The following is an 18,736-nucleotide window of genomic DNA, read 5'->3' as shown; positions in this document are numbered from 1 at the left end:
TGAAAAGGCCCCTTAAGGAAAGGGTTGACAAGACGGCGTACCATCTGGTGCACCGCGTGACGCCATGTGGTGCAACCGGCAGCCACCAGAAGATGCGACAGCGAGACACCACAGCCGAGAAGATGAGGAGGGTGCGCCGACGGATGGCGGGGGCAGGAGGTCGGGGGCGGCGACCTCTGAGATAGCGGCGGCAGAATAAGAGGCGGCGGCTGGAGCCGGCGGCACAGCCAGTGCACCGGCGGCCGCCACAGCACCAGCCATCCAGCCAGCAGCCACTCACTCCTCACCCCGAGGTAAGGCCCGCCGGGCTCACACGGCAGCGAGCCAGCCCCCACACCGCGCTGCCGGAGGGCGACTGCAGCTCAGTTCAGTTACAGTCTCTTAGCCTTTCCGTCTCAGTTGTGTACAATTTTCACAATGGTAACTAGTTTCGAACTTCTCCGTTCATTTTGAAACCGTTACCTGATTCAGAAGATGTAACAGTAACAAAAACAAAACCAAAGTACACAGCGTTAAAATACGTAAATAGGTTTCCAACAGACGTACAGATTACTCTAGTGCAAACGTAGTTTATTGTATATTTGCGTCTGTAATGTCTGCCAGTACAGAATTCCAATGGAATTTTCAAAAGATTCGTTTATATATCGTGTCGACGTAACAAATGTGATATGAGTGTGACGTAATTCGAACGGCATTTAAAAGCTCGACTGTCGCCTTTACTTGTTTACACTTTCAGAACTTGGCGCTCGCCTCGAGTTGTTTACTACGCATTTGTGCGCACTGTCTCTGCACGTGCTGTAAAGTTAAAATGAAATGCGTTTGTGTTGCACCGATAAAGGCCACTGACATTGTCGCACTATTTTATCCGGGTCAGTAGTCAGCCGATGCTTGTGTGTCTGAGAATTACGCGACAGTGTGTGGGGCATTTACCAAAACAGTATGAATGCACTAGGTGCGCCTACCAGGTCAGATTAAATGTAGCAGGTTGCTAGAATTGTTCGACGAAGAGGCGATTATTACGGAGTTGCTTCGTGAACTCGGGTGCTAATCCCTGGAGGGAAGTCAAACCTCGTTTCCAGGGAAGGCCATTGACAAAATCTATAGACGCAGCATTTGTAGGTGACTGAAGACAGATTCTAATGCCGCGAACGTACATTTTAAGCAAAGCCCGCAAACAAGGTAAGAGAAGTTAGGATCTCTATGTGGGCACACAGGGAGTCGTTCTTCCCTCCCCCTATTTTCGAGTGTTACGGCGCTTAGGGTCGGTATCAAACGAATTGTACCCAGTTGGTAGACATACGTGCAAAATACACTCCTGGAAATTGAAATAAGAACACCGTGAATTCATTGTCCCAGGAAGGGGAAACTTTATTGACACATTCCTGGGGTCAGATACATCACATTATCACACTGACAGAACCACAGGCACATAGACACAGGCAACAGAGCATGCACAATGTCGGCACTAGTACAGTGTATATCCACCTTTCGCAGCAATGCAGGCTGCTATTCTCCCATGGAGACGATCGTAGAGATGCTGGATGTAGTCCTGTGGAACGGCTTGCCATGCCATTTCCACCTGGCGCCTCAGTTAGACCAGCGTTGGTGCTGGACGTGCAGACCGCGTGAGACGACGCTTCATCCAGTCCCAAACATGCTCAATGGGGGACAGATCCGGAGACCTTGCTGCCCAGGGTAGTTGACTTACACCTTCTAGAGCACGTTGTGCTGAAGCATGCCCAGAGCTTATGGTGAGAGCGGACTGGCTTTGCTTACCAGTCCCCCTATTAGGAACCTCGGGATCGCCAAGCCCGTACGCACCAAACGAATGCTGGGCCCCTGAGGGCTTAAATAACTATGACCTAATGGATTAAGAGATTTTTAGTCGGGGTTTGGCTGCTCAATAATGCTGTGTTCAAAGAATAGGTGTTTCCCGTTAATCGTGGTTGTGAAAGTTAGCAAGAGGTAGAGTTATTAAACACAAATGAACACAGTGACCTGCAGTATCATACGTCTCCGCTCAGGGCTAAGCTCGGCATCGGTCAAATATATTGAAATATCGTCACACATTGTTGGAACAATTTGCACACAACAGTCCGCATTTCAATCTACTGGTCGGCGCGGTAGTTGCGAAAGCGTTATTTCGGGACCCCGTATTTATAACGACTTTTCAAATAAAAACATTTTCTCAAAATTTGGTAGATTCTCTGGGGGTCAACCCACGTCGAATGTGCACACGCTCAGCTAGAACGACATTCCTCCTCGCTCTTCAGCTACGCCATTACAACCGCACTACTCACTCACTGCATCCCTCAACAGTAACACTCACAGATCCCACCGGTGCCTGACTATCGATCCTTGGGCTATGCTCGAGCCGTACGAGTAAAATATACTTTTCTCTGTGTACGCTGAAAGACTTCTTCGGAATCACAGTCGGAAAAGAAACTGAAAAAGTAATTTAGGGTTACAGGACAGAATTTAAAGAACATTAAATTCCAGAACAAGTAATAAAAGTTACAATGTACCGGGGATAAGTTCCCTTTGACTCTGGTGATGGAAACTACAAAAAAAAAAAAAAAAAAAAAAAAAAAAAAAAAAAAAAAAAAAATCGTGCAAGCATTGAGTATACATTAACGGAAATGGTAAATATTTACACAAGGTTTGTTTTACGTTTAATTGCAATGATTGTTTACTTTCCATAGTTTATATGGCCATAAAACACTATCATAACTTGTTGTTTTTGCGCCACCGCACAGAATCACTTTTTATTTCAGGAACCCCTTCAATTTTCATCTCTTTCAGCACGGCTTTCACCCATTCTATCATGATTATTTCTGCTCAACTCAGGCACCAGCTACGAAAGATAGAGGAGAAATACCACAAATCAGTAAGAACTTCATCCTTAACTTTGCTGAACTAATTGTATACATATGAGTAACAAAACATGGTCCTCATACATCATAATATACAACAGATTGACAACATTTTACACTTTAAGTCAATGCTCTGAATATGTCTCAAGTAAGTACAGACAACTGAAAGTAATGTGTTTATACATTGAGAAAATTTACAGAAATGACCTTATGAATCAGCCTTAGATTATTTATTTTTTTATACAGCTATTGTAGTTGCCAAAAGGATTGACAGAGTACATTCTTGTTCCACGAACATGTCATTCAAAATGAACTGTCAGTGTTCGGTACTCATTAACTACTATCAGAACTTCTGAAGCCTGGCACAAAATCTTACCTATCGCCTCCGACAGCTAACTAGATCATTACATCATTATTTACTTGCCATTGGTGAGATACCTTTTACTTCTTCTCATCATACGTTTTTCATGACCACTTATAGATACATACATTCCCATATGAGTGGGACAACTTGTGTGAAATAAGTGACCTCATTCAAATACTAGTTCTTAATATACGTCATATTCCACACACTTCTCTACTCACTTAAACATCCATTACACTTATCCCTCTCAACTCAATAACTTCTTTACTTGAAACATTTTCTCCTTAAGCATCTATTAATCATCATTATTTACCTCAATAATTACTTAACGATTTCTGTATGTTCCTTAACTTAAAAGACTTTCAACCACATTTAACGATTTATCAACAAAAAAAAAAGAGGCTCTGAGCACTATGAGACTTCACTTTTGAGGTCATCAGTCCCCTGGAACTTAGAACTACTTAAACCGAACAAACCTAAGGACATCACACACCTCCATGCCTGAGGCAGGATTCGAACCTGCGACCGTAGCGGTCGCAAGGGTTCCAGACTTGATCACCTAGAACCGCTCGACCACTCCGGCCAGCAAACGATTTATCCTTCTACTTCGAATCACTTATTTAGATAAGTGAGTACTCATCTTCGTGTCATTTTACATGTTGTCCTATTTATCACAACCATCAGCCATTATGTCATCCAAGCTTTTGCAGTTTCTCTGCTCCTTCGTGACTCACAGAACAAGAATACATGAACTTTTTATTGATACTATTAGGTTGGTGCATAAGTTCGTAGGGTTTTTCCGTAAGTCTAATGAACACAACAGATACACATAACAGAGATTTTAGTTGTCAATAACATATTCTCCTTCACTATTTACTACAGTCTGCCAACGCTGGAGTAACTTCTAGATTCCACGGCAGTAGAAACCACGTGATTTTGAGGCAACGGTACGGTCGCAAGTTCGAATCCTGCCTCGGGCATGGATGTGTGCGATGTCCTTAGGTTAGTTAGGTTTAAGTAGTTCTAAGTTCTAGGGGACTGATGACCTGAGATGTTAAGTCCCATGGTGCTCAGAGCCATTTGAACCAGCCAAGTTTGGAGCGCATTTTCATCAGCCAAGGAAGCTGCTTGACTGTTGTTCGGTAGCGACCCGAAAAGGTGAAAATCTAGGGCGCAATATCACGTGAATGACGTGGGTGCGTAATGAGCTCCCAACCCAAGTCCTGTGCAGTGCGTTTTGTCAGTCTAGCAGAATGCGGGCGGGCGTTATCGTGCTGTAGCATCACTTCACGTGGTCTTCGTGGTCAATGTTCTTGGCCTACGCCTGCAAGACGACTGAGTTGTCGACAGTAAATGTCAGCAGTGATAGTCGCACCTTGAGGAAGCAACCCGTACTGCACCACACCATCGCTGATCCACCAGGCGCGTAACACTATTCTTTTGTGGATGCACACAACTCTTTGTATTGAGAGTCGATGCTTTGTTTGGGCTCAACTCTTTTCCTCTCTTTATGTTAGCATAAAGATAGCATTTATAATTCAAATGGCTCTGAGCACTATGGGATTTAACTTCTGAGGTCGTCAGTCCCCTAGAACTTAGAACTACTTAAACCTAACTAACCTAAGCACATTATACACACCCATACCCGAGGCAGGTTCGAACCTGCGACCGTAGCGGTCGCGCGGTTCCGGACTGAAGCGCCTAGAACCGCTTGGCCACCGCGGCCGGGAAAACCTGTAGCAACCAGAATACGAATGTGCAGAACAGAAGCACTACGAACTCACGTACCAACTTAGTGATTGGCTTCACTCACCATTTTAAAAGACGTTTCCTTTTAGATTCCGCATTTACATATGTTATTTTGGGACTACTATTTTTATAATTTTGACATTGGATAATTACACAAAACATGGATTGTTTGACATCTCGAATATTATTATAATACTGGCGTTATATTTTTATGATGAATGTACCACAGGTCTAAACTGTTCCCATTTAAAATACCTGGACAACCACCCTTTAATCTACTGTTACTGTTTTCTTAATCGAAAGCTAGGAAGCACGGGAGAGAAGTGAAACAGTAAATAAAGTTTCAGCCGTCTGTGAACATACCAGTCGCCAGTTCCTATACAATAAAAGAGTTGCTCGTTCCATACAGGTGTTCTGAATCTATTTTGTTGCCCGAGTTATACCAGTCTACAAGTAAGTGGTGCCTGTTTATGTTTTCACCATGTTCTGCCCAATGAGGTCTGTTAATTAGCACTTACCCTAGTTCCACAGTGTTTGGATGTCCAATCTTTATGACCCTATACGGTCCAATACAAGATCTACCTGATTACTCTGCTATTCACAATAAGGTGCCTGGCAGATGGGTTCAGTGGACTACCTTTAAGCTGCCTCTGTACCGTTCCACTCTCGGACGGGGCGCCCTGATCTCTCTTATTTCCTCGTGATGATCAGTTCTCCCTATGTACGTGGGTGGCAACAGAATGTTTTCGCAATCGGAGGAGAAAACTGGTGATTGAAATTTCATGAGAAGATCCCGTCGCGACGAAAAACGCCTTTGTTTTAATGATTGCCACTCCAATTCACGTGTCATGTCTGTGATACTATCTCCCATGCTTCGCGATAATACAAAACGAGCTGCCCTTCTTTGTACTTTTTCGATGTAATCCGTCAGTCCCACCTGATGCGGATCCCACACCGCATAGCAATACTCCAGAATAGGGCGGACAATCGACTACCCACAATATTATCTATGTGATCGATCGAATGTAGGTTATTTGTAATTGTATTCCCTAAGTATTTACTTGAATTTACAGCCTTAAGATTTGTATGACTTATCGCGTAATCGAAATTTAGCTGATTTCTTTTGAATAACTTCACACTTTTCCTTATTCAGGGTCAATTGCCACTTTTCGCACCATACAGATACCTTATCTAAATCATTTTGCAAGTAGTTTTGATCATCTGATGACTTTGCAAGACGGTAAATGACAGTATCATTTGCAAACAATCTAAGACCGCTAATCAGATTATCTCCTATATAGTTTACATAGCTCAGGAACGATAGAGGGCATATAACACTTCCTTGGGGAACGCCGGATATTAGTTCTGCTTTACTCGATGATTTTCCGTCTATTACTACAAACTGTGATTTTTCTGACAGGAAATCACGAATCCAGTCGCACAACTAAGGCGATACTCCGTAGGCACGCAGTTTGGTTAGAAGACGCTTGTGAGGGACGGTGTTGAAATCCTTATGGAAATCTAAAAATATGGAATCAATTTGACGTCCCCTGTCAATAGCACGTATTACTTTATGAGTATAAAGAGCTAGTTGTGTTGAACAAGAGCGTTATTACATAATTTATGAATCTCTGCATTAATGTAGAATTTAACTTGAAATCATTTACACACTCTGAAGATTGCGTAACATTGGTTTCTGTAGTACCAGGAGATCATCTTTACTGACCCACTGACTTTGGAACAAGTCGTGTTGTTTTGACATTTGATGTGGGCGTGCATTTGTTTACATTGTGCTGGTCTTGCCGCATAACGTAGCTGGGTACATCTTTGGTCGGTGCGCTGCCACTAATGTTGTCCGTGACTAGCCACACGATGCAGTTGCTGTCTCGCATTGAGGTCATAAGCCCGTTACTCGGCCACTGGGTGGAGTTGTTGCTGTAGTACGCAGGTCGGCTCCCAGGTGACGCTGCCACTCTATTACTTTGGAGTTGCACCACTAGTTGCCGAGATCGGTGTTTGGAGTTCCCTACTTCACCACTTAAAAGTCTCCCCTCCTGCATGGTGGAGTTCAGTTCACCTGTGATCTCCATATTCCTTGTGTGTCTCTGGTATAGAGTTACTCTGCTACCGCCTGTCACTCAACAATCGTGTTCATGTCGGAACTCGCACACAAATCACAGATAACTGATCGAGGTAAAATCAACCGATTTTAGCTGCTTAGAAAGCATTTTCAGGCCTAGAATCACTAGAAAACACTTCCCTGCTACGTACGTGACGAGTAGTTGACCTTTTTTATCGCTGTAACGTCCACATGTGTCTGTTCAGCACATGACTTTTACTGTTATATACACGATATACAAGGATTTTAACGTTCGCTCTTTAAGACACAGTACATTAACATTGTTTGCATTGTTTGATAAGATAATTTCTTTCTTAATAACAGTGGAAGACATTGTATTTGCGCCGCAGCATGCCCTGAAAAAAAAAAAAGACGGTAGAGCACTTGCCCGCGAAAGGCAAAGCTCCCGAGTTCGAGTTTCTGTCCGGCACAAAGTTTTAATGTGCCAGGAAGTTTCATATCAGAACAGAGTCCGCCGCAGAGTGAAAATCTCATTTTGAATACATTTTGGATTTTTTTAAATATATACCACGACATAGACAAAAATTTTAATAAAGTGAAAAAAAGAGAAATAATATCTACACCAGGGAGGGTTTCTTATTTTTATTTTATTTAATTTTTTTATGAACCAGCCAACCATGAAATGCAATAATTTATCAATCCATCACGCTGCCTATTTCGCTTTTTTTTTTTTTTTTTGAAGGAAAAGCACCGAACCGAACTATACACTCAAATGGCAGTGTATTCCTTCAAAAAACGAAAATATTCTCGTTTTTTTGCGAAACACTTATTGAAGGCAACGAATTAAAATAAAACAAAAGATGTCATTTCGACAAAACCGAAAGGGTGAAATGAGGAAAACGTATAGGAAGGAATGGAGTGTCAATTTTAACTTCCCACACATTCTTTCTTCCGCCACTTCTACATCGTGGAACATCTAAATCCATAGAGGCGTCTACAAAAATAAAAAATAAAAATAAAAAAGGGGAGCATGGCAACTCATCCAAAGCCTTGGCGATGAAAAACAAGATACAACATATTAGAAAAAAATTCACGATAACGAGGCATCCGGAGCCACGTGCGGTGGCCATATAGTGGGAAAAGGCACACGGATCTGCGTCATATCCACTCACCATCACGTAGTGGACATAATGACCAACAAGCCACATTATGATATTGTTCTCCGAACGAGGAAAGAAGGAAGTTGAATCGGGACGCACGAGAATCTCCCCCGAGATAGCCGCCTCCGACGTCCTGAGCAGAAAATCCAGTTGTCGCCGAAGCCATCTCCAATGGCCATGACCGAAGGGAAATCAACTGATGAGATAATGTATCAGTTTCATGGCAACGATTGCAGCAATACACTGAGGCCAATACGAAAAAGTCGCACAGCGGAAGGTACAATATCATGAAGAACTTGGTACCACGAGGACGCCACTTCCATCGGGAAGATCGGGAGGCTGATGTTAGACCAAACAATTTTCCAGTTCGTTTCTGGCGACAGGGCTTCCACAGAGGGAGGACTATAAGGAACTGACCAGTGGCTTAACAGCAGTTTTAGGGAGAGATTCGCTTGGGAAAGGATATTTACTCCTAAATAACTGACCTCAATAAAAAATTCCCTGACGTGCCGTAATTTATAACTAATCCTACCAATATCTACTCGAGGTGTTAAACTCGCCGTTCGGATACAGTCATAAAGGCGAGCTGTAAGTGACAGGAGGGCGCGTTGACACGTTAACAAGGTGCGACGGATGAATAAGGCAGAAGCCTTAACCCGAATGTCAGGGAGGCCCAAACCTCCCTGCAAACAGGGCTGCGCCATGACCTCATAACGTACGCGAAATACAGAGTGGCGTCAGATAAAGGTGCCAGTTAAACCTTGCAACTTGTGGTACACCATCGCAGGAAGTGGAAAGATTTGTGCAATAAAATAACCCTTAATTAACACATACGTTTCCATGGCCCGAACCTTATGAAGAAGTGAGAGGGAGCGACCCTCGTGTTCAATGACTGCACCCTGAATCTTATCCGTGACAGACTTCCAGTTTATCGTAGCTATCTTTAGCGGACAGCTGTCAATTATAACACCCAACGATCGATATCGGGTGACCTACGAAGCCGATGGAGTTTCATCAGCGTCAAATCCTCGCAAATTGAGTAAACGACATTTCTGGTCATTAACCAGCGCTCCCGTAAGACGACAAAAGGCATCAAAAACTTCCTTTAGCAATGGTATATCATCATGGGTACGGAGAAGAACAATAACGTCTTCAGCATATGCAAGAACGGTAAACGTTTCTCCCAGCAGCTATAGTTCGCAATAATGGTTCCAGAAACAGCACGTAGAGCGACATTGATAATGGACTCCCTTGAAAGACGCCGTGACATACCGCGATGGGGAAGTAAGACGGCCATTTACGTCAATGGACGCCCGAATACCGGTGATAGAGCTAAAAAGCCGTCGTGCAGCATTGTTAAAACAGACAGTCGTCAATACTCGCATAAGGAATCCATGAATGACACGGTCGAACGCTTGGTGAAAATCGATGAAAAGCAAAGTGCTTGGCACGGGAATGGTGGAAGCAATCGAAATTAAGTCTCGACATTCAGCAACGGGAGTCAGGAGAGTACGATCCGGAAGACAACTTTGATGACTCGCGATGATGGTAGTCAACAATACCGATAGTTGGCTATTGACCGCTTGCGCCACTATTTTATCATCATAGTTGAAGAGGGTTATTTGGCTGACCTAATCCACACTCAAACGCCCCGGCTTTTTGGACTATTTTAGCGGGGTGGGAGAAGGCCTCCTTGGGACACTTCATTCACCATGGAAGTTTTCGTATCACCTATTAAGGGCCAAACTCAAATATACAATTCCTTGGGAAGGCCATCGGGGCCAGGTGATTTGCGGGAGGGAGAACGAGCCACAATATCAAGTATATCATCGCGATGGAATACAGAGAAAAACTCTTCCAGGAGAGCTGGTGTAACAACACGATCAAGGAGGGGGGTGAAATCAACAGACGGTGGACCGTCTGAATCCACTTTAGCATAAAGCTTGGAGTAGTACTGGTAGAGCTCCCGCATGATATCAGATTGGGAGGACCACTCACGCCCATCTAGAGAACGAATGGTAGAAAGACACGTCCTCTGAGATCGCTTGTGAGGCCGTAGAAAATGACAGAGAGAGGTCAACTCAAACTGTACTATTGAACAAGGCTGGAAACGCAGTCGGAACCCGTCCATTTGCCTACGTTTGAGTTGGAGAAGTTTTGCCTTCACTCGGCGGACGTCGACGACGAGCATCGCGAACATTATTGTAAAGATCGCGAAGGCCTGCAAAATAAAATTCCCCAGTGTGCCTTATTTTAGCCGCCTTTTCAGCGCTAAAATGCTTGAGTGTATTTCGAATCCGGGGTTTAGCAAAAATAACCCACTATTCGAGAAGTGAGGAATAACGCGTCTGGGACTGGGTAGTCCGCCGCCATATGCCTGTGACGATGCCTTCCAGAGAGTAGTCCGTGAGAAGTAGAGTGTTAAGCTTCCGTAAATGGCGCCAGAGGTGGACCAGCTGCGCGGCGTGGTTAAGAGTCAATGAAACAGCACAGTGGTCAGTGAGACTGGCAGGAATTACACCAATCGATAGGAGCTGACTACATATGGGGGCAGGCCAATAAAAGCGGCCGAATCGGCTACTTGAAGTAGCTGTAAAGAAACGTAAACCGCACCAATGTAGGATATCTGCAAATCCAAGCATCCTGGAGATGCAAGGACGTCACCATATCATTAAGTTCACGACAAAATGTATAACTGGGGGTCTGATCAACACGGCGTAAGACGCAGTTATAATCAAATGGCTCTGAGCACAATGGGACTTAACATCTGTGGTCATCAGTCCCCTAGAACTTAGAACTACTTAAACCTAACTAAACTAAGGACATCACACACATCCATGCCCGAGGCAGGATTCGAACCTGCGACCGTAGCAGTAGCGCGGTTCCGAACTGAGCGCCTAGAACCGCGAGACCACCGAGGCCGGCGCAGTTATAATCGTCCCCTAACAAAACGTAAGCGTGTTCCGTCAGAGTAAATAAACAACTTCTTCCTTATAGAACCGCTCGCGATCGGATGAACAACCGGATCCAGACGGAGTGTAAAGAAAAATTAAGGCGAGGTCCTAAAAACTACATCCTATACCGCGACCATCATCTAGCGTTTCCAAGTCCGTCATCGGTTCAAAATGGTTCAAATGTCTCTGAGCACCATGGGACTTAACATCTAGAACTTAGAATTATTGAAACCCAGCTAACCTAAGGAGATCATACACATCCACGCCCGAGGCAGGATTCGAACCTGTGACCGAAGCGGTCACGCGGTTCCAGACTGAAGTGCCTAGAACCGCCCGGCCACAGTGGCCGGTTCCGTCAGCGGGATTCCATCTCGATAAAGCAAAGCCATACCTGTAGAATTTTCAGGTGCGACACTGAAAAAATAGAATATGAAGGAAGACAAAACACATCAAATAATACCTGCCGGCCGGAGTGGCCGTGCGGTTCTTGGCGCTACAGTCTGGAACCGAGCGACCGCTGCGGTCGCAGGTTCGAATCCTGTTAAGTCGCATAGTGTTCAGAGCCATTTGAACCATTTTGATCCAAATAATACCTCTTGTAAACACGATATCAGCATGGGAATCATAAATAAACTGGCGTAACACAGCAAGCCGTAAGTAGGAACGTATCCCATTAACATTGAGGGTTAGAAATGTATACGCCTGCATCCGTGTATCACATTTAAGGTCAGTAAAACAATACTACGGAAAAAGCACTCATCACGTCAGTCTCTTGCCAACGTCCGGAGGCGGGGAAAAGCAGGTATAATGCTATTCCTCCGCACCTGACGCCAAGGAATGCTCGCTTTTCTTTTTACGACGCGCCGCGGCACGGGCAGGTTGAAAACGCTTTTCCACACCACTCCGTGAAAACATACACTCTTGATGCGGAGGGGTTGGGGGCACGTCAAGCTCCGATTTGACAGAGGAGCCATCGTCACCGCACTTATCGGAAATCGGGGAACACAACTCAGAATGACCAACAGCAACATCAGGCACAGAAGAGACCGTTAATGCAGGAAGATAACCCGTAGAATGCTGTTGCTCGACCGTCTCAGCGTGGAGGAGGGGTGGTACTGCGCTAGAACACTGCAAAGGCTGGCCAGGAGGCGACGTCTCTGCGGGAACAACGGAACCCACGGGAACCGTCACGTCGACGGGTGAAGTGGGGGTCGCAGATTGAACGCACATTTCAACATCAACAGAAGCAGATTCATCCTCTCCGGTAATACTGGAATCACAATTAACGTCATTAGACAACTCATTGTCGCCAGGAGGTGCACCCTCTGTCAACGCCGTGTCAGAAGAATGAGACTGGAGTGGAGCGTCCTCGAACTCTGCACCGTCCTCAGTCGGCCGGCGGTTGGCATGCGCTGCAGGAGCCGTCGTCCCGCCGTGGACAGAGGCCGCACTAGGGCGCGCCGGTAACGAGGAGTAGTGGGTGATGTTGCCCCTACATCGCTTAAAGCTGGAGACTCACTGGCAGCTGACTGCGAAGTTACTGTGTCTGCTAACGTTAAAGGAAGACTTTTTATAAGACGACGTCAGAACAGTAGTACGGCGAGGGCAATCAGATCTGAGATGACCGCTTTCGTTACAGAGAAAACAAGTTCCTTCTTCCCTGTATACGTAATATCGATTCGGTAACCATAGACAGTTAAGTGGGAAGGAATATTCTTTTTAGCGCACATGTCCACAGTCCGGCTTCCATTATAACACTGGAAGCGATGTTGTGCTGACCAGCGTTCCCAAGAAATGAATCGCCCACTTCAGGAGGAAGGTTATAAATTCTAACCGGAGTAAACTCGAGTGCCGCATTTTCAAGGAGGACTTGACTAACGGAACCATCGCGATGTGTAAACAACGCTTTAGAACCATCCCGGGACAGAAGTCTTTCTACTGGAACGGGATCAGAAGACTTCACAAAAAATGCATACAAATCAGAATCAAAGTAAGCAATATCTACCTGATCAGGTGTAACACGGATAACATCAGCCAACCAGTCGTTAATTTCTAAGGAGCCAGGTCGAACACGACGCGTACTCTTCTGAAAACTGAAACCAGCAGTAGCTCGGCGAGGAACAGATTTAGGACACTCACAGACACCGTGGCGCGGGCAGAAAACGACAACAAACTCCGCTACGCGACTACAGTGTGACTCCGGCCGATACACCAACGAGACTGAGTAGCTTCGACACAAGCGGCGCTTCGGCACGGGCGGAAGTTAACTACGACCTGCTCGCTCGACGCGCAAGGCGATACTACCATCTGAGCTACCCAAGCGCGACCCACGACTCGTCCTCACAGCTTCAATTCTGCCAGTACCTCGTCTCCTACCTTCCTAACTTCACAGAAACTCTTCTGCTAACCTTGCAGAAATAGCACTGCAGGAAGAAAGGACATTGCGGAGACATGCCATAGACACAGCTTGGGGGATGTTTCCAGAATGAGATTTTCACTCTCCAGCGAAGTGTGCGCTGATATGAAAGTTCGTGGCAGATTAAAACTTGGCCGCGATAGGCATCTACACACCCAACGGTGTGTGGTAGAGGGCACTTTACGTGCCACTGTCATTATCTCCCTTTTCTGTTCCAGTCGCGTATGGTTCACGGGAAGAACGACTGTCTGAAAGCCTCCGTGCGCACTCTAATCTCTCTAATTTTACATTCCTGATTTCCTCGGTAGGTATAAGAAGGGGGAAGCAATATATTCGATACCTCATCCAGAAACACACCCTCTCGAAATCTGGCGAGGAAGCTACACCGCGATGCAGAGCGCCTCTCTTGCAGAGTCTGCCACTTGAGTTTGGTAAACATCTCCGTAACGCTATCACGGTTACCCAATAACCCTGTGACGAAACGCGCCGCTCTTCTTTGGATCTTCTCTATCTCCTCCGTCAACACGATCTGGTACGGATCCCACACTGATGAGCAATACTCAAGTATAGGTCGAACGAGTGTTTTGTAAGCCACCTCTTTGTTGATGGACTACATTTTCTAAGGACTCTTCCAATGAATCTCAACCTGGTACGCGCCTTACCAACAATTAATTTTATATGATCATTCCACTTCAAATCGTTCCGCACGCATACTCCCAGATATTTTGCAGAAGTAACTGCTACCAGTGTTTGTTCCGCTATCATATAATCATACAATAAAGGATCCTTCTTTCTATGTATTCGCAATCCATTACATTACATTACATTTGTCTATGTTAAGGAAAAGGTCCCGAGTTCGAGTGTCGGTCCAACACACAGTTTCCATAATCCAGGAGGTTTCAATCCACCCTGTATTGTTTTTTCTCACGATTTTTGGATTTCAAAATTACGTTCTATCACACTCCTCACAGTTAACCATTTATTATCGTTGTATCGTAAGAATAAGTTTCATGAACGGTAGCCGAGATGAAACTGCTTACCGAATTGAACACACTTTGTCACAGTTTGGAAGATTTCTTACGGTTGCCAGAAGGTATGCCCATGGCGAAAGGAGACAAACGGTCAGGCTATTCACACACAACATTTGCTGCGTGCACTCAGCACAAGTCTATCGATTCCTGACCTATCCTTGACCGGCACGAGAAAAATATGTTTTACATTGTGCAAGGGACCGTGGCTCCCTTACAGAGTTCACATACATATTGACGAGAAGCAAGGAAGCATAAACAACGACACGATCCTATGAGGCAGGTAGTTCGTAGGCAGTCAACTGACGATAAGAAAACGCGTTTCCCCGTGGGCAGTGTTCGTGCAACTTCTGGCAAGTGGTACCCTAGGGAGCAGTGGACGGAAGTAGCGGAAGTGGCAGGCGGTAGCGGCAGCGCCGAGGGACGGTCCCGACCAGCTGGAGCCCCGCTGGCAGAGCAGTCGTGGCTCGCCGGCGTGAAGACACGCGGTGTCGCGCGGAAGCGAGCAGGTGCAACGGCAGGTCCGCACTACCACTGCCCCCGTTTGCAAAAGACTTGGCGGTGTGCATCTCAGCGACTCTTCCATTAGCAAACATGCTGCGAGGTGAGGCAGGACCAACAAAGCTCACCCGTAATTGTGGTGCCCGGATACGCAGGGCAACACTTCATTTCTTTCCTCCTCTGCTCGAAAGAACTTGAGTTTACTGCGAATCGTCGCATCAGGCTGTTCCAATAGGAATGACCAATATTCAGGAATATTACAACGATTATTTGTAGCAAAGGCTCTAGTAAACGTGGCTGTTCAATTGCATACCTTAGGAGCTGTGCGCACCTCTTCATTTTCGCGCGGGATTAGCCGAGCGGTTTAAGGTACCACAGTCATGCACTGTGCCGCTGGTCCCCGGCGGAGGTTCGAGTCCTCCCTCGGGCATGGGTGTGTGTGTTTGTCCTTTGGATAATTTAGGTTAAGTAGTGTGTAAGCTTAGGGACTGATGACCTTAACTGTTAAGTCCCATAAAATTTCGCACACATTTGAACATTTCACCTTCTCTTCTGTGAGGCAAATCACTTCTAATTTTTGCTTCGTGATATCCTCGACCATTGATCATTTCTCCTGGGACATAATGTATAGTGCGATAACATAATTATCGGTCTATCTCGATGGCAATATTAAATATTGATTCTAATACGTTAGGAATTCAGGAGAGAAAGGAAGTTAGCACCGTTCATAATGTTATCTTCCTTAGTGCATAGCAGATCTACATTTCAGGTGACAGTGCAGCTACCATCACACATTACCTGTATTTATAGCTCTGACGATATCCGCCCGACCGGTGCTGACCTCCTTTGTGTCCGGGATTATAGTATCGTCGTGGGAGACAATCATTCCCATGCAATAGTGTATGAAGTTAGGAACTATCACCTGCATGGTGATTTCCACTAAACCCAAGTCTTCTGTGACAAAATCCTCTGCAAAGTGAAGTTGGCGGTAAACTGTATTGCAGCCTTGCAAAGTGACATAGCAGAGTTGTCGCCTCGGCACTTGCTGCGAACACTCAATTACGATGTGTACGTAAAGTGCTAGCACTCTGTCTCCAGATCAGCTGGGCCTGCAAAACGCTTTTTCCTGATTGGTGAGGCCTCATTGTTTAAAGGAAGGTAACTGGTCTCCATTTAGCAATACATTTAATAGTTTTGTTACTCACTGACTGCAGTTACTCTCTCAGCTAAGATAACGATCATCACTGAAATTACGACCGTCACCAAGGTCATCCATCCCATAGCTCAACGAACACTAAATGTCCTACTGCCCTCGCACCGTTGTTGGCGCATACTCTAGTGGCTTTATTTATTTCGTGTAATTTGTGTTCTCCAACTATCCGCGCAATGAGAGTCGAGTTTATTCTGCATTCAAACGAATAACATAACTCACTCTTTGCTAGCAATGTCAATGCGATTACGTGTGTCTAATAGCGAGCCTCTTGTACAGAGTGGGTTGAAAAAAACTGACTCAGAACAATATCCTTCAGATTGACAACAAAACCTACATCGTCTGCCCTAAATGCAGATCGTGAAGTTGGCTTGCCTGGCCCAAAGTGCACGAAATCCGTACTGAGCCACTTTAGTTCTGCCCACCGCGTGTACGTATTCGCAGACTTCCGTGTGTCAATATGCTAGTGACAAGCCCCCGTACAATTGACTGTTCAGAGCTCCGGTGTGCGCAGCCATGGACGCGGCGGCCGCTTCGCAGTGGGCGGCGCAGGCTGCCGGCGCGTGCCCGGTGGGCGGCGCCGCCGGCGCGCTGTTCGCGCAGCTGTTGGCCACCCTGGTGCACGCCCAGTGCGCGCTCGCCGACCGCAGCGTCTACCCGCCGGACACGACGCGCCCACTACCCGAGTACGACTTCGTGGTGGTCGGCGCCGGGTCTGCGGGGGCGGCGGTGGCCGCCCGCCTCTCGGAGAACCCCGACTGGTCGGTGCTGCTGCTCGAGGCCGGCGGCGACCCGCCGCCCACCTCCGACGTGCCCGGACTCTTCCCTCTGCTGCAGAAGACCGAGGTGCGTATCTCCTGAGCATCGCCATCTGTGCCACACAAGCACGGAGGGTCCCGGCGAGGTACTCTCTGACTGCCCTCCTAGACTCGTATACAGGACTCAGCTCAAAGGGCAGCCTTTACTCCCTGACTTCGGTTTCGTTTCGACACCACGCCGTGGTTCTTACCTTAAAGTACGTCAATAATTGTATGCCGTAAGACCAAGAATATCTTCTCTTATATTTAAAACTGAAATGGAGCCAAGCTTTTGTCGTATTACGTAGTTCCAAAGCATTAGATTTATGCACTTCTTGTGTTGTTACTGTGGTCTTCAGACCCAAGATTGATTTGATGCAGCTCTAAATGCTAGCTGCAACCTGCATCCTTATGAATCCTTACTCTATTCATCTCTTGGTATCCCTCTACGATTCTTACTCTCCACATTTCTCTAGATGGATGATTCTTTGATTTCTCAGAATGTGTCCATCAACTTGTCCCTTTTGTAGATCAAGTTGTGCCACAAATTTCATGTCTCTCCAATTCTGTTCAATACCTTATCATCAGTTACGCGATCTACCCATTAGATCTTCAGCATTCTTCTGTAACACCACATTTCAAAAGCCACTAATCTCTTCCTGTCTCAATTGTTTATCGTCCACGTTTCACTCCCATATATGACTACACCCCATACAAATACTTTCAGAACAGGCTTCGAAACTATACTCGACGTTAACAAATTTTTCTCCTTCAGAAGCGCTTTTATATCACTGCCAGTGTAATTTTATATTTTCTCTACGTCGGCCATCATTAGTTATTTTACTGTCCAAACAGCACAACGCACCTACTACATTTCGAGTTTCGTTCCGTAATATAATTTCCTCAGCATCACCTGATTAAATTCGACCATATTCTAGTTTTACTTTTGTTAATGTTCATCTTATATCTTCCTTTCGAGACACTGACCTTTCCGTTCAACTGCTCTCCAAAGTCCTTTGCTGCCTCTGTCAAAATTACTATGACATCGTCGATTTTTGTTTGGTTTTCTTTACTTCTTCCGCAGTGTATAGATTGAGTAACGTCGGAGATAAGCTGCAACCATGTCCCACTTCTTACTTACCCACTGCTTCCTTTTCAAACCCCTCCACTCTTGTAAGTGCCGTCTCGTTTCTGCAGAAGTTCTAAACAGACTTTCGCTTCCCTTGTTTTACCCCTTCCAGCTTCGTAATTTCAAAGAGAGTATTCCAGTCAACATTGCAAAAGCTACCCGTAAGTCTACAAATACTATATACGTAGGTTTCCCTTTCCTTCGCCTATCTCCCAAGACAAGTCGTAGGTACAGAACTGACCTGTGTGTTCCAACATTTCTCTACCATTCAAACAGACCTTTCACGCGGTCAACATCTGCCAATTTTTCCATTGCTATGAAAAGTATTCTTGTTAGTATTTCGCAAACATGACTTACTAAACTGATAGTTTGGTAATATTCAATTCTTTGGAATTGCATTGTTAAAATATAAAAATGCAGTAAATGAAGCAGGCAAAAAGGAATACAAACGTCTCAAAAATGATATCGACAGGAA

General features: G+C 45.5%; 1 protein-coding gene across 2 annotated transcripts in view; it reads left to right on the top strand.

Moving 5' to 3' along the window:
• The first annotated feature begins 226 nt into the window (after positions 1-226).
• LOC126267971 (glucose dehydrogenase [FAD, quinone]-like) overlaps positions 227-18,736 on the top strand; it is a 51,148-nt gene continuing 32,638 nt past the window's right edge. Inside the window, exons 1-2 of one of the 2 annotated variants that reach the window (XM_049973319.1) lie at positions 227-293; positions 16,850-17,181. In XM_049973319.1, coding sequence (XP_049829276.1) covers positions 16,852-17,181 — 330 coding nt within the window. In that variant the 5' untranslated portion in view covers positions 227-293; positions 16,850-16,851. Of the gene's footprint in view, positions 294-16,832; positions 17,182-18,736 lie in introns of both variants that reach the window. The other variant, XM_049973317.1, reaches the window with a different exon arrangement.

Source organism: Schistocerca gregaria, chromosome 4 (assembly GCF_023897955.1).
Source record: "Schistocerca gregaria isolate iqSchGreg1 chromosome 4, iqSchGreg1.2, whole genome shotgun sequence".
Lineage (NCBI taxonomy): Eukaryota > Metazoa > Arthropoda > Insecta > Orthoptera > Acrididae > Schistocerca > Schistocerca gregaria.
The sequence above is the reverse complement of the archived record's forward strand: the minus strand, read 5'-3'. Positions and strand labels throughout refer to the sequence as shown.